This window comes from Heterodontus francisci, chromosome 29 (genome assembly GCF_036365525.1).
Source record: "Heterodontus francisci isolate sHetFra1 chromosome 29, sHetFra1.hap1, whole genome shotgun sequence".
NCBI classification, from domain to species: domain Eukaryota; kingdom Metazoa; phylum Chordata; class Chondrichthyes; order Heterodontiformes; family Heterodontidae; genus Heterodontus; species Heterodontus francisci.
In genome coordinates, this window is record NC_090399.1 from 3,688,813 (window position 1) to 3,715,574 (window position 26,762).

General features: G+C 50.4%; 1 protein-coding gene across 1 annotated transcript in view; it reads right to left on the minus strand.

Annotated features, from left to right (window-relative positions):
* Window positions 1-26,540, minus strand: part of slc44a4 (solute carrier family 44 member 4) — a 115,030-nt gene extending 88,490 nt beyond the window's left edge. Inside the window, exon 1 of the mRNA XM_068009355.1 lies at window positions 26,165-26,540. Coding sequence (XP_067865456.1) covers window positions 26,165-26,216 — 52 coding nt within the window. The 5' untranslated portion in view covers window positions 26,217-26,540. The remainder of the gene's footprint in view (window positions 1-26,164) is intronic.
* Between the last annotated feature and the right edge of the window lie 222 nt (window positions 26,541-26,762).

Here is a 26,762-nt window from a genome sequence, read left to right on the forward strand (position 1 = left end):
CCCCCTGTACTCACTGACCTACATTAACACACACCAAGTCCCGTTCCCCTATCACCCCCTGTACTCACTGACCTACATTAACACACACCAAGTCCCGTTCCCCCATCACCCCCTGTACTCACTGACCTACATTAACACACACCAAGTCCCATTCCCCTATCACCCCCTGTACTCACCGACCTACATTAACACACACCAAGTCCCGTTCCTCTATCACCCCCTGTACTCACTGACCTACATTAACACACACCAAGTCCCATTCCCCTATCACCCCCTGTACTCACCGACCTACATTAACACACACCAAGTCCCGTTCCCCTATCACCCCCTGTACTCACCGACCTACATTAACACACACCAAGTCCCGTTCCTCTATCACCCCCTGTACTCACTGACCTACATTAACACACACCAAGTCCCATTCCCCTATCACCCCCTGTACTCACCGACCTACATTAACACACACCAAGTCCCGTTCCCCTATCACCCCCTGTACTCACCGACCTACATTAACACACACCAAGTCCCGTTCCCCTATCACCCCCTGTACTCACCGACCTACATTAACTCACACCAAGTTCCGTTCCCCTATCGTCCCCTGTACTCACCGACCTACATTAACACACACCAAGTCCCGTTCCCCCATCACCCCCTGTACTCACCGACTTACATTAACACACACCAAGTCCCGTTCCCCTATCACCCCCTGTACTCACTGACCTACATTAACACACACCAAGTCCCATTCCCCTATCACCCCCTGTACTCACTGACCTACATTAACACACACCAAGTCCCATTCCCCTATCACCCCCTGTACTCACTGACCTACATTAACACACACCAAGTCCCGTTCCCCTATCATCCCCTGTACTCACTGACCTACATTAACACACACCAAGTCCCATTCCCCTATCATCCCCTGTACTCACTGACCTACATTAACACACACCAAGTCCCATTCCCCTATCACCCCCTGTACTCACTGACCTACATTAACACACACCGAGTCCCATTCCCCTATCACCCCCTGTACTCACTGACCTACGTTAACACACACCGAGTCCCGTTCCCCTATCACCCCCTGTACTCACTGACCTACATTAACACACACCGAGTCCCGTTCCCCTATCACCCCCTGTACTCACTGACCTACATTAACACACACCAAGTCCCATTCCCCTATCACCCCCTGTACTCACTGACCTACATTAACACACACCGAGTCCCGTTCCCCTATCACCCCCTGTACTCACTGACCTACATTAACACACACCAAGTCCCGTTCCCCTATCACCCCCTGTACTCACTGACCTACATTAACACACACCAAGTCCCGTTCCCCTATCACCCCCTGTACTCACTGACCTACACTGGCTCCCAGTCAAGCAACATCTTGATATTAAATTTCTCATCCTTGTTTTCTAATCTCTCCGAGGTCTCACCCCGCCCTATCTCTGGAATCTCCACCAGACCCAGAACCCTCGGAGATGTCTGTGCTCCTCTAATTCTGGTCTTTTGAGCATTCCTGATTTAATCACTCCACCATTGGCAGCCCTGCCTTCAGTTGCCTGGATCCCAAGCTCTGGAATTATCTCCCTAAACCTCTCCATCTCTCTCTCTTTAAGCTGCTGCTTAAAACCTACCTCTTTGGCCATCTGCCCTAATATCTCTTCATGTGGCTCGGTGTCAAATCTGCTTTATTATGCTCTTGTGAAGCATCCTGGGACGTTTCATTCCATTTCAGGTGCCACCTAAGTAGAAGTTGTTGTTGTTTTTCAGGCCCCAGGTTGTGTTCTTACAGAGGAGTTACAGTCAACATAATGCAAGTACAGTTTGGCTCAGTCTCACACTGTGATAATCTTCAGGATGTCTTACCCTTGGCAAGGATTGGGAAGCTTCCTGTTGGGAATGCTTCCCACTCCAAACGCATCCACAGCCTGTAAAGATAGCAGCTCACCTCTGCAATGGCAGGCAACATTCCTCAGGGAACACCATCCTGTTCAACTAGCCGCACTGGAATTGTACTCGAATCAAAAATTCTTCATTTCAAAATATACTGCCTCATTGCGCTGTTACCAGCCCCCGTCTCAGCAAAATGGGACGAATAAAGTTGACTCTGCCATTTTTGATTCCATTCCCATAGCTTTTCGGACTTCTTTTTGTCCTCAATTCCCAAGTATGGATTGCAATCAAACTTTCAGCCTTGGGCTTCAGTTGCAGTCAGTTTTAAATAAAAAATTTCATGGGATGTGGGCCTCACTGGCAAGGCCAGCATTCGTTGCCCATCCAGAATTGCCCTTGACAACTGAGTGACTTGCTCAGCTAACTCAGAGGTCCGTTAAAGAGTGCAGCACATCGCTGTGGGTCTGGAGTCACACGTCGGCCAGACCAGGTGAGGACGGCAGATTCTCTTCCCTGAAAAGGACATTAATGAACCAGATGGGTTTTTTAAATGACATTTCATGGCACCATTCCTGAGACTAGCCTTCAATTTTGATTATTATTAATTAATTGAATTTAAATTCCACCAGTTCCCGTGGTGGGATTTGAACCCATGCCCTCAGGGCATTCTGGGCCTCTGGATTTCTAGTGCAGTGACATTACCCACTCTGCCACCGTCTCCCCATGAAGTGAAGTGGGCCACCCAGAAAGGGGTGGTAAGTGAGGTTAGACCAGCAGTACACCTGCAATTTACGTAACCTTGCGACGCAGGCTCGACTTGCTCCAGCCTTTTCGATCATCTTTGCTCCTGAACTGTTCTATTATTAAAACTGACAAGGTGGGCAGTAGCTCGGGGGTCGAGAAGGAGCAATCACTCTTCCTGGTAGCCGGACTCAATGACTCAGCTCGTTTAATCCGAGGGGGAGGGGAGGGGAGGGGAGGGGAGGGGAGGTGCTGCCAGTCGGGCTTGATTAATGTGGCAAGAGGTTAAACAGTTTAGCCTGCAGTCAACACAACACAAGAGCAAGGAAAACAAAACAGAAAAATCAGGTTGTACTTGGAAAGTCAACCACCTGCCTCACAGACATCCCAACCCCGGGGGGTGCAGTGGGCGAGACCCCCGAACACCCATCCTCTCCGAGGAGGGTGGGGGAACGTCCGAGCTCAGACCTCCTGCTGAATTTGTGACCTCCAGAACCGGTTGCCCGTGACATTTCCATGGCAGCTAAGTGGGAAAGGATTGCTGCAGCTCCACTGAGCAGTATTACTGGACCTGAACGTCCTGCTCCACAGAGTCGTGACTGAAGGGTGCTCAGTTCCAGGCAGTTACACACAGAACTGAAATCAGGAAATCTGCACAATAAGCCAGACCACACAGTGATCCCACACAACCAACTCCATTTCCACATGTCCCCTAACTGACCCGAATGGGTTAATAAAGTAAAATGGAGCAATTCTGACTTTCATTTATTGGATTCACTCTCATTTTTACACCAGCCAGACATGATGTAATATAAATCCTGCAGGTTACAGACTTTAGAATCATTGAATGGTTCCAGCACAGAAGGAGGCCATTCAGCCCATCATGGCCGCGCTATCTCTCTGCAAGAGCTACACAGCGAGTCCCACTCCCCTGCCTTTTCCCCGTAGCCCTGCAAATGTTTTCTCTTCAGATAATTATCTAGCTCTTTTCAGAAGGTCTTTCAAAATGCGGCTGACTTCCCTCTGTTGTTTAATCCAGTCAGGTCAGGAGGTAGGAACAGTAACGGCATTTAAGAGGCATCTGGACAGGTACTTGAATGAGCAAGGCATAGAGAGATATGGAATTAATGCAGGCAGGTGGGATTAGTATAGATAGGCATTATGGTTGGCATGGACGCGGTGGGCCGAAGGGCCTGTTTCTATGCTGTACGACTCTATGACTCAACAGGGTATGAAATGTTTCAATTTTGCAGGAAGGGGCAGTAGTACTCAAGTATTACAGCTTAGAAACAGGCCGTTCAGCCCATCTAGTTGGAACTGGTGTTTCTGCTCCACACGAGCCTCCTCCCACCCCCCCTCTTCATCAAACTGCATCACCATATCCTTCTGTTCCTTTCTCAGTCGTGTGTTTATCCAGCTTCCCCTTACTGTACCTTACTATTCACCACAACCACTCTCTGTGGTAGCAAGTCCCACATGCTCACCCCTCTCTGGGTAAAGATGTTTGCCCTGAATTCCCCATTGGATTTATTAGGGATAGTCTTAGATTAATGGGGTCTTGTTCTCATCTCCCCCCACAAATGGAAACATCTTCTCTACGTCAAACCCATCAAACCCCGACATCATCTCCAAGGCCTCTATCAGCTCATCACTTGACAGAAATAAACACAGTGTAATGCAAGTAGTGAACAGCTGCTGATTGTCTGTAAAAGTAGATTCAAACTGTTATATAACAATGCCCTTTGTCACATTCTATCATCAGGAAGTTCGATAACTTATCTATACCTGGCTTTAAGCCAAAACACAGTTTGGCTAAGGAGAGAGAGCGAGCTAGAAAGAGAGAAAGCGCAAGTGAGAGAGAGAGAGCGCGTGAGAGAGAGAGAGAGCGCACTAGTGAGAGAGACAGAGAGAGACAGCAAGTGAGAGACAGAGAGAGACAGAGAGAGAGAGAGAGAGAGCGCACTCGTGAGAGAGACAGAGAGAGACAGCAAGTGAGAGACAGCAAGTGAAAGACAGAGAGAGAGACAGAGAGAGAGACAGAGAGAGAGACAGAGAGAGAGACAGAGAGAGAGACAGAGAGAGAGAGAGAGCGCGAGAGAGAGCGCGAGAGAGAGCGAGCGCGCGAGAGAGCGAGCGCGCGAGAGAGCGAGCGCGCGAGAGAGAGAGAGAGAGAGCGCGCGAGAGAGAGAGAGAGACAGGGACAGAGACAGAGAGAGAGACAGCGCAAGTGAGAGAGTGAGAGAGAAAGAGAGAGTGCAAGAGCGCGTTAGGGCGGCACAGTGTCCAGCACAGCAGCCTCACAGCTCCAGCGACCCGGATTCAGTTCTGGGTACTGCCCGTGTGGAGTTTGCCAGTCCTCCCTGTGACTGTGTGGGTTTCCACCGGGTGCTCTGGTTTCCTCCCACTGTCAAAGACTTGCAGGTTGATAGGTAAATTGGCCGTTGTAAATTGCCCATTGTAAATTGCCCCTAGTGTAGGTAGGAAATATGGGATTAATGTAGGAGGGGATGCGGTAGGGAATATGGGATTAATGTAGGATTAGTATAAATGGGTGGTTGATGGTCGGCACAGACTTGGTGGGCCGAAGGGCCTGTTTCAGTGCTGTATTTCTCTATGACTCTATGAAGAGAGAGAGCGCGCAAGTGAAAGAGAGCGAGTGCGAGAGAGAGAACGATACAGGGAGCAAAGGTTCTTGCAGAGAGCAAAGACAATCTGTAGCCCCTTTGTAGCACTGCCCTGTAAAAAGGGATTCAGATTGCAATACTTCTGCTGCTGTCACTCTCATTGTGTTGATATGGAGAATAACAAAGTTTCTCAATGCTGTGTCTCCACATTACAGAGAGGATAGAGGCGCATGGGCCAAGGTGCAGATTAAGCTTCACAAAGATGATATCAGGAAAGATTGAAGAGGCTGGGTCTCCTTTTTGTAGGAAAGGGAAGGCTGAGAAGTGAACTGATAGAGGTCAGGATTACGAAGGGGTCAGATAGGGGAGACGTGGAGAAAATGTTTCCACTTGTGGGCGAGACGAGAACTCAGGGCCGTCATTATAAGAGAGTCACTAATAAATCCAATGGGGAATTCAGGAGAAACTTCTTTACCCAGAGAGGGGCGAGAATGTGGGACTGACTACCATAGGGAGTGGTTGAGGTGAACAGTGTAGGTTGAAGGGAAGTTGGATAAACACATGAGGGAAGAAGGAATAGAAGGATATGGGGATGGGGTGAGGTGAAGAGGCGGCTCAGGTAGAGCAGAAACACCAGCACGGAGCAGATGGGCCGAATGGCCTGTTTCTCTGCTCGGAATACAGCGTGATACAGACTTATTAAAACCCTCCCAACCCGTGGGAACACAAAAACTAGACACCACCTGAACATTAGAGCCTGCTATCAGCTGTGCCTCAGCGGGTAACAGTTTGCCTCCGCGTCACGAGGTCCTGGGGCCAAGTCCCACTCCAGTGTCTCAGAGCCCATTACCCAGTCTGACACTCCCGGCGCAGTACTGAGGGAGTGCTGCACTGTCGGAGGTGCTGTCTTTCGGATGAGACGTTAAAACCGAGGCCCCGGCTGCCCTCTCAGCTGGCTGTAAAAGACCCCACGGCCCGCTATTTTGAAGAACAGGGGCGTTCTCCCGGGTATCCTGGCCAATATTTAATCCCCCAACCAACACCACAAGAAAACAGGATTATCTATCTGGTCAGTCAGCGTCCCGCGGCTGTTTGTGGGATCTTGCTGTGCACAACCGGCAGCCGCATTTCCCAGCTTACAACAGCGACTACACCTCACGAGAGACCGTCATGAGCCGGAGAGTGCTTTGGCACACCCCGAGGTCAGGAAAGGCGCTAGACAAATGCAAGTCTTTCTTTACATGCGATGGTTATTGTGCAAACTGCATAGAATAAATCACACAGCGTCACACTAGACTCCCGAGTTATAAATAGCTGCCTCTGGAGAAATTCCCTTCATGGGAAGAGGTGATAAAGGGACAGTTTTATTTCTAAATTGCACTAAGTGTCTGCGTCACGACGACTTTGTGATTTCCTCAAGGTCAGTTCCGTGTATTCATTGCCAGTTTTATTCACTGCCCAGCCGCTTGTTTTCCAGTAAACTGGTACCATTCCCTCGTACTCACCTTTCAGGCATGTAGGTGTCAGAGAGAGCACAATGGCAGTAAAGAAATAACAGCGACATTGAGCAGCACTGCCGTGTACATCCCAGCAGTCAGTTAAAGAGAGGAAACTAGCTGCTTATCCGGCAAGTAATATGCACTTCACTTTTACCAGTGAGGTTTCTACACTGCAGCTTATCAAACCGTTTGATACTCTGTGTGCGCAGTATTGACTGCATCTCCTTTGCCAACACACTCCATTATACACACTCAGATAATGACCGCGGGCATTTCCTGTTTGAAAGGTTCCCATTGTTTACACTCTACTCTATTTGCAAACTTTGCTGAGCCACTTTCCCTCTGTTGGAATGGGCTCGTCACCCTGACCCTCCAGTTCATCACCTGGAACCCATTGCAGAGGGTGGGAACCCTGATTCTCGGGTGCTTTGGCCGACTGGACCTCAAGCAGAGGGGCAGGGGTGCGGAACGAGAGGCGGTGAGGGTGGAAAGGGGGTCGGGGGGAGGTGGCAGCATGTTTGGCGTCGTGACCCCCTCCCGATTGGCCTCCAGGATCGTCCCAGCTCTGTGCTTCTCACAGCTGGGCAGGTCCCCAGCTCGGGCCCCATGGCAGTCAAGTCTGGGAGTTCGACCCCTCCGAGCCCCACGTCGGCCAAACATCGCCCCTCCACTGAGCTCGCGGGCTTCCCCAGCCGGACCTCGGCTAACTCCGGAGTGATCCGGGATTGAGTTGCACAAAAACGTGAACTCCAGAGGATGCGGGAGGTCCAAAGTGCCGGAAAACGTTGCATCAGGAAGTACGTGGATAAGTGAAGGTAAATTAAGGAGAAATTATTGCAGTTACAATCAACAGGAAGCCTTATCTCTTCATCTGTCCTTGGCCTGGTATCAAGATGGGTAACATATTGAACTGCAGCGAAGGAAAGTTTGATTTCACAACACATGACAAGGCATTTATGAATACTGTCTTCATCGTTTTATATATTTAATTGGTAGCAGATTTAGATAAAGTTCTTAAAGTATGTGGAACCCTGGGATTTATACAGGCAGAGTACAAAAGACAAAGAAATGATGTCAAAACTGTATAAAAGCACGAGTTCAACCTCAACTGCAGTATTGCGTCTAGTTCTGGGCACTGGACTTTAGGAAAGACATGAAGGCATTAGAAAGAATGCAGAAAGGATTCACAGGAATGGTTCCAGGGATGAGGAACTTCAGTTATCTGGATAGATTGGAGAAGCTGGGACTGTTTTCCTTGAAGGGGAGGTTGAGAGATTTGACAGGTATTCAAAATCATGAAGGGTCTGGACAGAGCAGATAGGGAGAAACTGCTCCCATTGGGGGAAGAACCAGGCGACACTGATTTTAAAAGGTGACTGGCAAAAGAGGCAACAGTGACATCAGGAAAAACATTTTTAAACAGCGAGTGGTTAGGATCTGGAATGCACTGCCTGGGAGTGTGGAGGAGGCAGATTCAAATCGAGGCTTTCAAAAGGGAATTGGATAATGATCTGAAGAGAAAATAAAACGGAGCTCTGCGGGAAAAGGCGGGGGAGTGGGACTAGCTGAGTTGCTCTCACAGAGAGCCAGTACAGACATGATAGGCCGAATGGCCTCATTCTGCATGGTGACCATTCTATGATTCTATAGTCGATACATGCTCTGCAGATCCAGAAAAGAAAGCAAAGCGAAATGTAACAGAAGGACTTAAAATAAAAACTGGTCCGGTCCTAACGTACGGTGACATCACAACAGAGGCACTACAACATGGTGACAGTGACAATAGCAGAGATTTTCCTGCAGTGCATTTTCCACTGATGTTACTCAACAATGGAGTGTCGCCGAAAATCCTCCCAGCAGTTCAGGGAGAAAATTCGGACTTACACTCCTGTCAATATTCCTGCGGACATGGGTCGCCGTGGCAGCAAGTGTCAGGGACAACATTCCAGATACATTTTTCCTGGCAGCCTTGCCAACTGGATACTGTAAATGCTATGGGCCCTGACAATATTCCAGCTATAGTACTGAAGACCTGTGCTCCAGAACTTGCCGCACGCCTAGCCAAGCTGTTCCAGTACAGCTACAACACTGGCATCTACCCGGCAATGTGGAAAATTGCCCAGGTATGTCCTGTACACAAAAAGCAGGACAAGTCCAGCCCGGCCAATTACCGCCCCATCAGTCTACTCTCAATCATCAGTAAAGTGATGGAAGGTGTCATCAACTGTGCCATCAAGCGGCACTTGCTTAGCAATAATCTGCTCAGTGACACTCAGTTTTGGTTCCGCCAGGGCCACTCAGCTCCTGACCTCATTACAGCTTTGGTTCAAACATGGACAAAAGAGCTGAACTCAAGAGGTGAGGTGAGAGTGACTGCCCTTGACATCAAGGAGCCCTAGCAAAACTGAAGTCAATGGGAAAAGCCTCCACTGGTTGGAGTCATACCTAGCACAAAGGAAGATGGTTGTGGTTGTTGGAGGTCAATCATCTGAGCTCCATGACATCACTGCAGGAGTTCCTCAGGGTAGTGTCCTTGGCCCAACCATCTTCAGCTGCTTCATCAATGACCTTCCTTCAATCATAAGGTCAGAAGTGGGAATGTTCGCTGATGATTGCACAATGTTCAGCACCATTCACGATTCCTCAGATACTGAAGCAGTCTGTGTAGAAATGCAACAAGACCTGGACAATATCCAGGCTTGGGCTGATAAGTGGCAAGTAACATTCGCGACACACAAGTGCCAGGCAATAACCATCTCCAACAAGAGAGAATCTGACCATCTCCCCTTGATATTCAATGGCATTACCATCGCTGAATCCCCCACTATCAACATCCTAGGGGCTACCATTGACCAGAAACTGAACTGGTTCAGTGACATAAATACCGTGGCGACAAGAGCAGGTCAGAGGCTAGGAATCCTGCGGCGAGTAACTCACCTCCTGACTCCCCAAAGCCTGTCCACAATCTACAAGGCACAAGTCAGGAGTGTGATGGAATACTCTCCACTTGCCTGGATGGGTGCAGCTCCAACAACACTCAAGAAGCTCGACATCATCCAGGACAAAGCAGCCCGCTTGATTGGCACCCCATCCACAAACAGACATTCACTCCCTCCACCACCGACGCACAGTGGCAGCAGCGTGTACCATCTACAAGATGCACTGCAGCAATGCACCGAGGCTCCTTCGACAGCACCTTCCAAACCCCCAACCTCGACAAACTAGAAGGACAAGGGCAGCAAATACATGGGAACACCACCATCTGCAAGTTCCCCTCCAAGTCACACACCATCCTGACTTGGAACTATATCGCCGTTCCTTCACTGTCGCTGGGTCAAAATCCTGGAACTCCCTTCCTAACTGCACTGTGGGTGTACCTACCCCACATGGACTGCAGCGGTTCAAGAAGGCAGCTCACCACCACCTTCTCAAGGTCAATTAGGGATGGGCAATAAATGCTGGCCCAGTCAACGATGCCCACATCCCATGAATTAATAAATAAAAAAGGTTCACGGATTCGATGCTGTAAGTCGGTGGTTTATGGATCCCAAACAGATCCTTGTCGGCCAATTGTCCCCAACCCTGAAGCACAGGCCTCTGTAATAATGATTTACCTATGTTATAAACAGTGAGCACAGCAGAACTGATTCATTGGCTGTAAACATAGAAACGTAGAATATAGGAGCAGGAGTAGGCCATTCAGCCCTTTGGGCCTGCTCCGCCATTCAAAAAAGATCATGGCTGATCGTCTAATTCAGCACCCTGTTCCCGCTTTCTCACCATAACCCTTGATCCCTTTGACATTAAGAAATATATCTATCTCCTTCTTGAAAATATTTAATGACTTGGCCTCCACTGCCTTCGGGGGTCGAGAATTCCACAGGTTCACCACCCTCTGAGTGAAGAAATTTCTCCTCTTCTCTCTTTTAAATGGCATACCCTGTAGTCATGTTAGAATTTTATAGGTTTCTATGAGATCCCCTCTTATTCTTCTAAACTCTAGCGAATATCGGCCTCCTCGACCCAATCTCTCCTCATTAGTCAATCTTGCCATCCCAGGAATCAGCCTAGTAAGTCATCTTTGCACTCCCTCCATGGCAAGAACATCCTTCCTCAGATAAAGGAGACATAAACTGCACACAATACTCCAAATGTGGTCTCACCAAGACCCTGCATAACTGCAGTAAGACATCCTTGCTCCTGTACTCGAATCCTCTTGTAATGAAGGCCAACATACCATTTGCCTTCCTTACTGCTTGCTGCACCTGCATGCTTGCTTTCAGCGACTGGTGTACAAGGACACCCAGGTCTCGTTGCACCTCCCCCCTTTCCCAATCTATCACCAATTCAGATAGTCTCACAGGGCACCCTGAGGATGCAAAAGGTTCTGGACACAAATGGAAGTCTTTCTTCTTTCAGTTATTCAACACTTTGGAAGCGATGTCTTTAGCTCATTGGCTTTAATAGCTGTGAGGGAGAGTTATGTTGGAGAAGTGTAGTGGAGTGAGGGTTTCTGCATGTCACAGAGCAGTGTGTACAGTCACTGATCACCCCGGTCAGTCACAGAGCAGTGTGTACAGGCACTGATCACCCCCGGTCAGTCACAGAGCAGTGTGTACAGGCACTGATCACCCCCGGTCAGTCACAGAGCAGTGTGGACAAGCTCTGATCACCCCAGTCAGTCACAGAGCAGTGTGTACAGGCACTGATCACCCCCGGTCAGTCACAGAGCAGTGTGTACAGTCACTGATCACCCCGGTCAGTCACAGAGCAGTGTGTACAGTCACTGATCACCCCGGTCAGTCACAGAGCAGTGTGTACAGGCACTGATCACCCCCGGTCAGTCACAGAGCAGTGTGTACAGGCACTGATCACCCCGGTCAGTCACAGAGCAGTGTGTACAGGCTCTGATCACCCCAGTCAGTCACAGAGCAGTGTGTACAGGCACTGATCACCCCCGGTCAGTCACAGAGGAGTGTGGACAGGCTCTGATCACCCCAGTCAGTCACAGAGGAGTGTGTACAGGCACTGATCACCCCTGGTCAGTCACAGAGCAGTGTGTACAGGCACTGATCACCCCTGGTCAGTCACAGAGCAGTGTGTACAGGCACTGATCACCCCCGGTCAGTCACAGAGCAGTGTGTACAGGCACTGATCACCCCGGTCAGTCACAGAGCAATGTGTACAGGCACTGATCACCCCTGGTCAGTCACAGAGCAGTGTGTACAGGCACTGATCACCCCCGGTCAGTCACAGAGCAGTGTGTACAGGCACTGATCACCCCGGTCAGTCACAGAGCAGTGTGTACAGGCACTGATCACCCCGGTCAGTCACAGAGCAATGTGCACAGTCACCGATCACCCCGGTCAGTCACAGAGCAGTGTGTACAGGCACTGATCACCCGGTCAGTCACAGAGCAGTGTGTACAGGCACTGATCACCCGGTCAGTCACAGAGCAGTGTGTACAGGCACCGATCACCCCGGTCAGTCACAGAGCAGTGTGTACAGGCACTGATCACCCCCGGTCAGTCACAGAGCAGTGTGTACAGGCACTGATCACCCCGGTCAGTCACAGAGCAGTGTGTACAGGCACTGATCACCCCGGTCAGTCACAGAGCAGTGTGTACAGGCACTGATCACCCCGGTCAGTCACAGAGCAGTGTGTACAGGCACTGATCAACCCCGGTCAGTCACAGAGCAGCGTGTACAGTCACTGATCACCCCCGGTCAGTCACAGAGCAGTGTGCACAGTCACTGATCACCCCCGGTCAGTCACAGAGCAGTGTGCACAGTCACTGATCACCCCGGTCAGTCACAGAGCAGTGTGTACAGGCACCGATCACCCCGGTCAGTCACAGAGCAGTGTGTACAGGCACTGATCACCCCCGGTCAGTCACAGAGCAGTGTGCACAGTCACCGATCACCCCGGTCAGTCACAGAGCAGTGTGTACAGGCACTGATCACCCGGTCAGTCACAGAGCAGTGTGTACAGGCACTGATCACCCGGTCAGTCACAGAGCAGTGTGTACAGGCACTGATCACCCCGGTCAGTCACAGAGCAGTGTGTACAGGCACTGATCACCCCCGGGTCAGTCACAGAGCAGTGTGTACAGGCACTGATCACCCCCGGTCAGTCACAGAGCAGTGTGTACAGTCACTGATCACCCCCCAGTCAGTCACAGAGCAGTGTGGACAGGCACTGATCACCCCCGGTCAGTCACAGAGGAGTGTGTACAGTCACTGATCACCCCGGTCAGTCACAGAGCAGTGTGTACAGTCACTGATCACCCCGGTCAGTCACAGAGCAGTGTGTACAGTCACTGATCACCCCCGGTCAGTCACAGAGCAGTGTGTACAGTCACTGATCACCCCGGTCAGTCACAGAGCAGTGTGTACAGTCACTGATCACCCCCCAGTCAGTCACAGAGCAGTGTGGACAGGCACTGATAACCCCCCAGTCAGTCACAGAGCAGTGTGGACAGTCACTGATCACCCCGGTCAGTCACAGAGCAGTGTGTACAGTCACTGATCACCCCGGTCAGTCACAGAGCAGTGTGTACAGTCACTGATCACCCCGGTCAGTCACAGAGCAGTGTGTACAGTCACTGATCACCCCGGTCAGTCACAGAGCAGTGTGTACAGTCACTGATCACCCCCGGTCAGTCACAGAGCAGTGTGTACAGTCACTGATCACCCCGGTCAGTCACAGAGCAGTGTGTACAGTCACTGATCACCCCCCAGTCAGTCACAGAGCAGTGTGGACAGGCACTGATAACCCCCCAGTCAGTCACAGAGCAGTGTGGACAGTCACTGATCACCCCCGGTCAGTCACAGAGCAGTGTGTACAGTCACTGATCACCCCCCAGTCAGTCACAGAGCAGTGTGGACAGGCACTGATAACCCCCCAGTCAGTCACAGAGCAGTGTGTACAGTCACTGATCACCCCCGGTCAGTCACAGAGCAGTGTGGACAGGGTCTGATCACCCCGGTCAGTCACAGAGCAGTGTGGACAGGCTCTGATCACCCCCGGTCAGTCACAGAGGAGTGTGTACAGTCACTGATCACCCCGGTCAGTCACAGAGCAGTGTGTACAGTCACTGATCACCCCCCAGTCAGTCACAGAGCAGTGTGGACAGGCACTGATAACCCCCCAGTCAGTCACAGAGCAGTGTGTACAGTCACTGATCACCCCCGGTCAGTCACAGAGCAGTGTGGACAGGCTCTGATCACCCCGGTCAGTCACAGAGCAGTGTGGACAGGCTCTGATCACCCCGGTCAGTCACAGAGCAGTGTGGACAGTCACTGATCACCTGTACATCTTCACAGTGATCTTTCAAACAAGTCTCCCACAGTTTCACTCTCTCACAAATCATTGCACACAGACACAGGCACACACACAGACACACCAACCCCAACCCAGAGGCACAGACAGATACAGAGACAAAAATTCAACCGACAATCATTCAGGAGCTTGGAGGTTGTCCATATGGGCAACGACATTGGTTGATTGTCATCTGTGTGACTACAATAGGTGCTGAATGGATTACCAGGATGTTGCCTGGTCTGGAGGGCATTAGCTATGAGGAGAGGTTGGATAAACTCAGATTGTTTTCACTGGAACGACGGAGGTGGAGGGGCAACATGATAGAGGTTTACAAAGTTATGAGTGGCATGGACAGAGTGGATAGTCAGAAGCTTTTTCCCAGGGTGTAAGAGTCAGTTACTAGGGAACATAGGTTTAAGGTGCGAGGGGCAATGTTTAGAGGGGATGTGCGAGGCAACTTTTTTTACACAGAGGGTGGTGAGTGCCTGGAACTTGCTGCCAGTGGAGATGGTGGAAGCAGATACGATAGCGACGTTTAAGAGACATCTTGACGAATATATGAATAGGAAGGGAATAGAGGGATATGGGCCCCGGAAGTGCAGAAGGTGTTAGTTTCGGCAGGCATCAAGATCGGCACAGGCTTGGAGGGCCGAATGGCCTGTTCCTGTGCTGTTCTTTGTTCTTTGTATTTAATAAAATTAGTGACAGGTCTTTAGGAGAGAGAAGCAGAATGATGGGTGAAACGGGCCTGCTTTGTGAGGACAGTTGCCTCTTGGTTCATCCATCGTTCATCCAGAGATAGCCGAGCAGGTGGTGATCGTACAGAATGCTCTCCTGCAAAAACGATTTGCGGGGATGAATCTTGCAGTGTTTGTGGGGGGCGGGGGTGTAGGGAGGGGGGTGGGGGCAGGGGAGAGGCAGTGGAGAGGACGATAGGGCCTAAGTCTCTCGCCAACGAGTAACAGCCCTGTCACAATGCCCCTCGCCCGGCTGAATATCTTTCTATAATCACAGCCCAAGCCTCAGCTGCAGCACAGTGTTGAAATCCGACCTTCGGTGAGGATGTCAAGGGCTGAGAGAGGGATTTATCAGAACGGTCCCAGGGATGAGGGAATACAGTGATGTGGAGAGACTGGAGAAGCTGGGATTGTTCTCCGGAGAGCAGAGGCTGTTAAGAGGAGATTTAACAGAGGTTTTCCAAATCATGAAGGAATTCGATAGAGTAAATAAGGAGCTGTCCGCAGGGGCAGAAGGGTCAGTGAGCAGAGGTCGACCATGTTCAAGGTGATCGGTGAAAGAACCAGATGCACCATAAAGGAAATGTTAAACAAATCACAGTGAGTTGCTGTAATCTGGAACGCGCTGTCTGAAAGGGCAGTGGAAGCAGATTCAATGGGATTAATTGTGTAGCTCTCCCAGCACAGGCACGAAGGGCCGAACAGCCTCCCCTCATGCTGTATCGCTATGATAGTCAGTGTGCACCGGCCCAGGGGGTCAGCTGTGTTTGCCTCAGGATCCCGATTCACCCTCCGAGCTGAGTGTTCTCTGTTTGCAGGATCCAGGCATGTGTTTATACATTGACTGTGAAGGGCAGGCACATATTTGTACATACAGTCCAGTGCCTACAGCTTTATCCTTCTGAACACAGACTCCAGATCCTGGAACGTGACTATTTTTAGCTGCACATTTCAACAGTCCTGCCCTGATTTGGTTGAGTCAACACGAACAAACAATCCAGCAGTTAATTTGCATCAAATACAAGGTGTGTCGAGCGGGAGCAGGGTAAGGTAGGGGAGGGGCCAGTCTCCACTGATGCCCCGTCTGTCCTGTCAGGTGGAAGTGAAAGATCCCACGGCAGGGGGGAGTTCTCCCTGGTGTCCTGGGGTGGTGGGGGGGGGAGGGGGGGGTCAATATTTGTTCCTCAATTAATATCACTAAGAACACTCTGGTCATTATCACATTGCTGTTTGTGGGATCTTGCTGTGCGCGGCCTGGCTGCCGCGTTTCCGACGTTACAACGGTGACTGCGTTTCAAAAAGTACATTGTTGGCTGGAAAGAGCTTTGGGATGTCTGGAGGTTGTGAAAGGTGCTACAGAAATGCAAGTCTTTCTTTAAATGGAGCCGGCGTTTGGAGGAACCATCCTGGTTTCAGAGAACCCATCGGCCCAGTTGTGGAATTTTGACGTTTTCATTTTGGAAATTACTTATTCTGTGGCATTGATCAGCCAGCAGATCTTACTCTCCACTACCCCTCTGCCCCTTTACAGTCTTTGTGCAGTCAAACTGCTCGTCCAGGGCTTGGATCAGCCGGAATTCCCTGCGGCTATCCGTTGGGAAGACCAAAGCAATCATCTTCAGCCCCTGCCACAAGCCATACCCGGAGCAGCCTCTCCCCACTCCCCCAGCACTGTCTCTAGCTGTACTGGACTGTTCACAGGCTTGACATCCTATTCAATACGGAGCCCTTCCAACCCCGTCCTGAAGGTCCCAGGTCCAAATCCTTCACCCATCTCCCTCCCACCACCCCCTGCCTCAGCATCAGCTCTTTGGCTGCTGAAACCCTCACACCCAAAGCCTTTTTTCACTTCTGGACTCGATTATCCCGCTTACCCGTGCAGCCCGGACCCTCACCCACCACCTTCCGGAAACTTCAGCTCGTCCAGAACTCTGCTGTCCTGTCCTATCTTGCACCACAGTCCACTTGTCCATCTCCCCAGCTCACTCTCGTCTGCACCGACTCCCAGTCCCCCCAGTGGGTCCTTCCCTCCGCCCAGCCCGTAAGCCAACCCCAGGTGGTGGCCGTTCGCACCCGAGCCTCAGCTGCTGGCTACTCGACTGTGGAGGCATCGCACAGGGTCACTACCTGGCCTCAGCCCAGCAGCCATAGACAATTCCAACTGGGGGTTTACTGGATGATGAACGGGAGGGCACAGCAGCACCCCTACAGCCACCCCACCCTGCACACCAACCCCCCCCTTTCCCACCCCCACCATCCTCTGGGACCAGCAGTCACAGCGGGGATCAGGGTTCGAACCTGGGATCATCTCTTCCCTGTGGCTCAGGAAAGACTTGAGCTCTGAGCCATCAATGAGGAACCTGGTTAAAATATCGTCTGCCAAACCCACAGCTTTTATATATTCATGACTGTACAATGTCAGCAAATACTAGATGTTCTCAATAAAAGGATCTTGCAGTTCAGTCTAGTTTACAGTTCTCTCAGTAACAATGGTGCATTATGAATTTATGAAGTTCTCACAGCTAGTCCAGCTATTTGATACAGCCTCTCCACACAGCCTGAGATTTCAGATACGACACAATACTTAACACTCCTTCAACAAAGGTGCTTTCCCTCCATCGCTACCTCTCTTGTCTGCCTCACTCGGAAAGCCCGAGTACCATGTGTCAGATGTGGCTCGGTGATAGCTTTCACGCTCAAGATCAAACCCCCCAGGGACTTGAGCACGCCATCTAGGCTGACACACCCAGTGCAGTACCGAGGGAGTGCTGGGCTGTCGGAGGCTCCATTCACCTAGGCTGACACACCCAGTGCAGTACCGAGGGTTTGCTGGACAGTCGGAGGCTCCATTCACCTAGGCTGACACACCCAGTGCAGTACCGAGGGAGTGCTGGGCTGTCGGAGGCTCCATTCACCTAGGCTGACACACCCAGTGCAGTACCGAGGGTTTGCTGGACAGTCGGAGGCTCCATTCACCTAGGCTGACACACCCAGTGCAGTACCGAGGGAGTGCTGGGCTGTCGGAGGCTCCATTCACCTAGGCTGACACACCCAGTGCAGTACCGAGGGAGTGCTGGGCTGTCGGAGGCTCCATTCACCTAGGCTGACACACCCAGTGCAGTACTGAGGGAGTGCTGCACTGTCGGAGGCTCCATTCACCTAGGCTGACACACCCAGTGCAGTACCGAGGGAGTGCTGGACTGTCGGAGGCTCTGTCTTTGCGATGAGGCTCTATACAGAAAGCCGGTCTGCCCTCGCAGGTGGATGCAGAAAGTAAAACCCACGCCCACCACAGTGAAAAGTTTGTTTTCTGGATAATCAAAAACCTCTATTATTCATGAGTTGTCCACTGAACTCCGGAACAAAAGGCTTCTGACAGCAAGGAGCATGAATCCCATTCTAGTGATTGGGGAACCAGTCACCAAGGCAAGGCCGCATTTAGCACCCACTCGCGGTTTTTGGTAGTTCAATCCAATCGTCTCCCAACCAGCTTCCCGGTGTCCAACCGGGTTGGCTCCGGTACAGTTGGACACTCCTCGATCTCCACTACCACGAATGGACACACGGAGGATGTTTCCGCCTTCTCTCTTGCCGCTCAGCCGCTCGGCGGGGCAGCAAGGGCTCACTGGTACTGCCCGCAGTGCCTCACCGAACCCTCTCGCCTGCCGTTGTCTGCACGGAGATCGGACCTTCCGTCCTGGAGTTATTATCGGAGGACCGAAGGGTTCCAAGGGCCCGGCATTGGCAGAGATGATTTTAACTTTCCCTTAATCCCTCGGGGTTGATGTGCTAATATAATACAGGTGAGAGCCAGCCCTAATCCAACCAGCATCACTAACTAATGTGGAGAACAAATCGACTGCACGCACTCAGGAAAACACTGGCCGGGAGAGCTTTGGGAGATTTCAGAAATTCCGGACAGTATTCCGGAGAGTTTGCCGGTTGCCAAAGTGCCAGAAAACAAAGCGTTAGCTTTGTTGTGAAAACAACTCCTTCCCTGTCTCCTGGTTAATGCTTGTCTGTCAAGATAATGTCCAAAAGAGATTAACTGGTCGTTTATATCATTGCTGCTTGTGTGGACTTGCTGCGTCCAAGCATTTGCTTTGAAAAGGAGGGGAGCTTGCAGGTGGCGGTGTCCCCATGCATCGGCTGCCCTTGGGCTACAATCTAGGTGTTATCCAATGACGCAGCAGACTTGACTAGGGTGCCCCACATAGCCAAATAGCCTTTTGGTTACGGAGTGACTCTCAGACTTGGAAGAACGTCCACTTGGGCAGGGTAACAGAGGGCACCTGAGAGCAGTGGATCAGCAGGCCCAGTCAGGGGAACAAGCCAACTGGTGGAGAGAAACACAGGCCAGTTTGTCAGAATTTGGCAATCAGTCGTCAATAAACCCCTCAAGCTTGCTTGAGGAAATAAAAACAGCAATTGAACAAAAGAGGCTCCATTACTTCACTGAATCACATCACTGACAGATGATCTGGCGAGTAACAACACTGCAGTTTGTGGGAGCTTGCTGTGCACAAGTTAGCTGCTGTGTTTCATACATTGTAACAGTGAATGCACTTCATTGGCTGTCAAGTACATTGGGGGCATCTCGATGGAAATGCACGTATTCTTCCAGTCGTCTGGCCTGGTCAGACAAAAATGCAACAAGAACTCAGCAACTGAACCCCAGGTTCAGTGTGTGTGACTCTGATGGGTTCAGGTTCAACACAGGGCTGAAACTTTATTTAAAAAGTTGTTTACTTCAAATCTGCCAGGACCTTGATCTTCGCTCGCACACATTTCCTCCTCACCCCCGAGGCATAAAGGCAGCAATAAACACTAACGCTTCCTGGAGTGAGGCAGGCCTGAACCCAGTCAGGAGTCCAATTAAAACTTGGAGAGACTCTTTTACTGTTCATATAATGGGAATTGCAAAATAGATGGTAATTGTTCATAGTCACAAAATGATAAAACCATCATCGTTGTAACTGCCTGCTACCTGGACTATAGTCTCAAGCTTTTTTTTTCCAAATATTCGTTCATGGGATGTGGGCGTCGCTGGCCAGGCCAGCATTTATTGCCCATCCCTAATTGCCCTTGGGAAGGTGGTGGTGAGCTGCCTTCTTGAACCGCTGCAGTCCATGTGGGGTAGGTACACCCACAGTGCTGTTAGGAAGGGAGTTCCAGGATTTTGACCCAGCGACAGTGAAGGAACGGCCGACATGGGGCAAAGGAGTTAGGGGTTGTGGTTCGGCCAAGATCTCATTGGAAGGGAGAACAGGTTCGAGGGGCTGAATGGTCTAGCCCTGTTCCTGTGATATATGTCCCAAGTTGGGATGGGTATATGTGGTGCTGTTCCCATGCACCTGCTGCTCCGGCCCTTCTAGGTGCTGGAGGTTGCGGGTTTGGGAAATACACGTTCAACTCAGACTGCCATTTAAGCCAAGACATGAGCAATATCAGCTGCATTTATCCGTGCCCTCTTATGGGTTTGATGACACTACCTCAGACATCATTGGCCAACAGCTGGCCATTCATAATATTCAAACATCAACATTCCCTCCTCTCTTTAACAAGCTGCGAATCGGGGAACGGGTTTCAGTTCAGCTCCGAGTACCAGGACACTCGGACTTTGAAATCCACTGTAGGAGATCAGCAGCCTCGTGCAAAGTGAATCCTGGTCCTTGATTCAACACACAACTCCACGGGATGGGAAAAGACACGAGCGAGAGCCCATCCCAATCTGATTCAACCACCTCAAACCCACCGTGAGAAAACACGCCAGAGGCTTTGAGAGAACAATAAAAGTTTTTCTTTCCTAAACACAGCAAGTGGTTAGGATCTGGGCTGCACTGCTCAGGGGGCGCTGGAGGCAACTTTAATCAAGGCAGTAAAAAGAGAATTGGATATTTATCTGCAGAAAAGCTTTGCAGGGCTGCGGGGAAAAGGTCGGGGGAGTGGGACTAGGTGCGTTGCTCTTGCGGAGAGCCAGCACAGACACGATGGGCCAAATGGCCTCCTTCTGTGCTGCAATCATTCTATAATTCGATGTAAGGAGGTCCCCACCTCCCCAGGAGCAGAGGACCAGACAGGTTTCGGACTGCAATAAGTAGCCAGTCTTGGTCAGGAATAAGCACACATGGTGATAAAGGGCAGGAGGGTACGTGTGAAATGTCCTGCTCACAGAGACACCGCTCCACCCCCACATTCAACTAATCTGATTTCCACAGGCCATGTGGGTAACAAAGAACCTTTCTTGTGCAACTCAAAATTTATCAGCAAACACCTCCTCGACTCCTCAGGCTGATTCCCTTCAGTGTGTGGGCGAGGGGCACACCTTGGCATTCGAGGTTGTGGTAGAGCACGCATATTTGTAACTAAGCGCCAATTGGACACAGGATGGTTAATATACTGGTCAGATACACCCAACGAGAGCCGATTGGGAATCCAACGGCATTAAGGCTCGATCCTATCTTGGTTCATTCATTACTGAGACACACAGCACTTCCTGTAGGCTTACTATTTTAAAAATGTTCATTGATCCAAAGCACAAAGCTTTCGGAAATGCAGTGAGAACTTATGGAAGAAATAGGAGCTGGACTAGGCCATTCGGCCCCTCAAGCCTGCTGCACCATTCAACAAGATCATGGCTGAATCTCCTACCTCAACTCCACCTTCCTGCACGCTCCCTTAACTCCCCGAGTGCCCAAAATTTAATCCATCTCTGTCTTGAATATACTCAATGACTGAGCATCCACAGCCCCCTGGGCTAGAGAATTCCAAAGATTCACAATCTTCTGAGTGAAGACATTTCTCCTCATCTCTGTCCTATGTGGCTGACCCCTTATTGAGAAACTGTGACCCCGTGTTCTAGACGCCCCAGTCAGGGGAAACATCCTCCCAGCTATCAGCCCCTTAAGAATTTTATATGTTCAATGAGAACACCTCATTCTTCAAAACTCCAGGGAATAAAAGCCCCTCATCAAGTCCCGTTCCCCTATCACCCCCTGTACTCACTGACCTACATTAACACACACCAAGTCCCGTTCCCCTATCACCCCCTTTACTCACTGACCTACATTAACACACACCAAGTCCCATTCCCCTATCACCCCCTGTACTCACTGACCTACATTAACACACACCAAGTCCCGTTCCCCTATCACCCCTTGTACTCACTGACCTACATTAACACACACCAAGTCCCGTTCCCCTATCACCCCTGTACTCACTGACCTATATTGGCTACCGGTCAAGCAAAGTCTTGATTTTAAAATTCTCATCCTTATTTTCAAATCTCTCCATGACCTCACTCCTCCCCATCTCTGTAATCTCCTCCAGACCCGCAACCCTCTGAGATATCTGCATTATCTAATTCTGGCCTATTGAGCACCCCTGATTTTAATCACTCCACCATTGGTGGTCGTGCCTTCAGCTATCTGGGTCCCGAGCTCTGGAATTCCCTCCCTAAACCCTTCCGCCTCTCTCTCCTCCTTTAAGACACTCCTTAAAACCTACCACTTTGACCGAGCTTTTGGTCATCTGACCTAATATCCCCTTTTGTGGCTCAATGTCTAACTTTGCTTCATAATGCTCCTGTAAAATGCCTTGGGAGGTTTTATCATGTTAAAAGGCACTATATAAATGTATGTTGTTGCTGTACATTCTCCTGCTTAATGAATGCTACCAGTTTATTCTTCGGGTATACATGACTTCTCTTCAATGTTGAGGCAGCTGGACCGATTGCTGAACCCAGAGATCTACAACCAACATTTTAATCAAGTTTCAGTGAAACTGCCATTGTAAATATCCTCAACTGGGCAATGATTAAATTACAAGTTAGTCAGCTCCAAGGAGCCCTAGCAAAACTGGAGTCAATGGGAATCGGGGGGAAAGCTCTCCGCTGGTTGGAGTCATACCTAGCGCGAAGGAAGATGTTTGTGGCTGTTGAAGATCAATCATCAGAGCTCCAGGACATCACTGCAGGTGTTCCTCAGGGTAGTGTCCTAGGCCCAACCATCTTCAGCTGCTTCATCAGTGACCTTCCTTCAATCATAAGGTCATAAGTGTGAATGTTCACTGATGATTACACAATGTTCAGCACCATTCACGACTCATCAGATACTGAAGCAGTCCGTGTAGAAATGCAGCAAGACCTGGACAATATCCAGGCTTGGGCTGATAAGTGGCAAATAAAATTCGTGCTGCAAAAATGCTAGGCAATTACCATCTCCAACAAGAGAGAATGTAATCATCTCCCTTTAACATTCAATGGCATTACCATCACTGAATCCCCCACTATCAACATCCTAGGGGCTACCATTGACCAGAAACTGAACTGGAGTAGCCATATAAATACTGTGGCTACAAGAGAAGGTCAGAGGCTAGGAATCCTGAGGCGAGTAACTCACCTCCTGACTCTCCAAAGCCTGTCCACCATCTACAAGGCACAAGTCAGGAGTGTGATGGAATACTCTCCACTTGCCTGGATGGGTGCAGCTCCGACAACACTCAAGAAGCTCAACACCATCCAGGACAAAACAGCCCACTTGATCGGCACTCCATCCACAAACATTCACTCCCTCCACCACTGACGCACAGTGGTAGCAGTGTGTACCATCTACAAGATGCACTGCAGCAATGCACCAAGGCTCCTTAGACAGCACCTTCCAAACCCGCGACCTCCACCAACTAGAAGGACAAGGGCAGCAAATACATGGGTACACCACCACCTGCAAGTTCCCCTCCAAGTCACACACCATCCTGACTAGGAACTATATCGCCGTTCCTTCACTGTCACTGGGTCAAAATCCTGGAACTCCCTTCCTAACAGCACTGTGGGTCTACCTACCCCACATGGACTGCAGCAGTTCAAGAAGGCAGCTCACCACCACCTTCTCAAGGGCAATAAATATTGGCCTTGCCAGTGATGCCCACAGCCCATGAAAGAATAAAAAGAATTGCTATATTGCACTATAACACACCCTGGGCATCCACAATATTTTAAAATGCCTCCAGAAACACACCAACACATTTTCATCCACATTGGCTCAATTAATTGTACAGCACTTTGGAAATATCTGAAGTCATCCCACACTTGCATCACTCGAGAGCAGTGGGTAAACAGGGGTTAATATACTCAGCGATCTTGGCTTCTGCCATTTTAACTAAAAGACATCCAAGATGCTAAGCTCCATCATCTCGCACTCAATAAGCTCCCGTCAGCCTCCAAAACTCCAGAGGACCAATTTCAAGATTCTTCAGCTCCCCTGCCAAGTCGCTCTGCGGCTTCATAGCACCCACCGCCCCTCTCACCTTCCTCCCCACATCTGCTGTGGCCCAGTGCTCTGTAGCCCCTGCACGTATCCTCCAGTCTACCAGTACATTTGCTCCTCACTCTCTGCTCAAACGCTCGATTGCAGAGGCACCACGTTAAATTTGTGAGCAGAGGCACATTCCCCTACAGTAACCTCAAGCAGCAGTCTCCTCTGCATTCAGGGAACAAAATGGGCAGCCCAGGGGATCTGACCATTCAAACTCTAAAAGGACCCTTTGACAGTGAAAGCTATCACCCCAATGACACTTCCTTCCCCCTGATCACATTGGTACAGCCAAGATCAGGAAGATAAAGCTGAACCAAAACAAGCCTTCCTTCATTCCACAGCATTCTGCATTGACCAGCTCAAAACCCTATCATCAGGAAATTAACAGAGTAATGTTAACACAATGGAAATTTTGAAGACAGTTCCTGTTTCATCATCAGTGCCTCAATGAATTAAGCTTGCAGGGATTATAAGCAGGAATTCACTCATTGGACTAGAGTTTCAGGAAAACTTGCAGAAACATTTGATCAAAAGCCACCATTTCATGAGTCACATTGCCAAAGAGCTCAGGGACTAGATGCACAATACCCACTGACAGTAAATCATTGCACTACATGCTTACCAACTGTGTACAGTGCTTGTGTGGCCACTGAGACTGCAATTACACTCTTAAAGAATTTTACTGCACAGCAAGAACTGCCCACATCTTTGGTGAAACAATGGGTTTTCAGGACGCATTGTTGGAGGAGCAGTGGAAAAACAGGAAGGGTTTTGTGGAGATAGACACACACACACACACACACACACAAACACAGACAACGTCAAAAATCCAGCAGGCTTCCTTAACAGTAGCATTTGCTCTGACAAAATAGCTGATGAAAACAGCTCTATGAATTTGCATTGACTGCGATACTCAAAAGAACATGGCCTCCCCAATCATTGCCCACATTCCAGTTGTCCAACTCATGCCAACTGCTCACTCTACCCCATGCCCCTCCCCAATCATTGCCCATACTCCACCTTGTCCAACTCATTGGGGAGGTCAAACAAGGCAAAGGAATACATGATTAATGGGAAAATACTGAGACATGTAGAGGAGGAGAGGGACCTTGGAGTGAATGTCCACAGATCCCTGAAGGTAGCAGAACAGGTTGATAAGAGGGTTTAGGCGGTGTATGGAATCCTGTCCTTTATTAGCCGAGGTATAGAATACAAGAGCAGGGAGGTTATGCTGGAACTGTATAAATCATTAGTTAGGCCACAACTTGAGTACTGTGTGCAGTTCTGGTCACCTCATTACAGAAAGGATGTAATTGCACTAGGGAGGGTACAGAGCAGATTTACGAGGATGTTGCCAGGACTGGAAAAATGCAGCTATGAGGAAAGATTGGATAGGCTGGGGTTGATCTCCTTGGAACAGAGAAGGCTGAGGGGAGATCTGATTGAAATGTACAAAATTATGAGGGGCTTGGATAGAGTGTAGGTGAAGGGTCTATTTGCCTTAGCAGAGAGGTCAGTGAGGAGGGGCATAGATTTAAAGTGATTGGTAGAAAAATTAAAAGGGAGATGAGGAAAAACCTTTTCACCCAGAGGGTGGTGGGGATCTAGAACTTACTGCCTGAAAGGGTAGCTGAGGCAGAGACACACAACTCATTCAAAAGGAGTCTGGATATGCACCTCAAGTGCTGTAATCTGCAGGGCTACAGACCAAATGCTGCAAGGTAGGATTAGAATGGGTGGATCGTTTTTCAGCTGGCACAGACACGATGGGCCAAGTGGCCTCTTTCTGTGCCTTAAGCTTGCTATGATTCTATGCCCAATCCCTACTCTAGCCCATGCCCCTTCCCAATCATTGCCCACACTAGACACTCTCTAAACCATGCCCACTCCTCACCCTACCCCATGTTAATCAGCCCTCTGCAGAATCATTGCCTCCCTTACAACCAGCCCACCCACTCACCCTGTGCCAACCACCCCCTCCCCTGTGCCCAGCACCCCCTCCCCCTACCCCAGCTCTCCTTACCGTAGGGCTCCGAGCTGCCGTCTTCCTCAATCTTCTTCTTCTTCTTGCCCATTGTGCTGCCCTTCCTTCCTTCACTCACTCAATTCCTCAGTCACTGCCGTTCCTCATTCACTCAGTCACTGCCGTTCACTCCCTGCCGTTCCTCACTCCCTCACTGTCGTTCACTCACTGCCGTTCACTACCGTTCACTCACTGCCGTTCCTCACTCCCTCACTGCCGTTCACTCCCTGCCGTTCCTCACTCACTACCGTTCACTCCCTCACTCACTGCCACTCCTTCCTCTGCTGCCTCTCACTTTCCTGCCGCTCTACCTCCACCGCACCTGAACGACATAGACACTGCGTCACCTCCGCCAGCAGCCTCTCTATACACCTGCCGGCCCCGCCCACCGGCACCTGACGGCCCCGCCCACTGCCATCTGCGGGTCCGGCCCACTCTGGGCCCCGCCTACTGCCACCTGTTGGCCCCGCCCACCGTCACCTGCTGACCCCGCCCGCTGCCACCGGCCGGCCCCGCCACCTGCTGGCCCCGCCCACCGTCACCTGCTGGCCCCGCCCGCTGCCACCGGCCGGCCCCGCCACCTGTTGGCCCCGCCCGC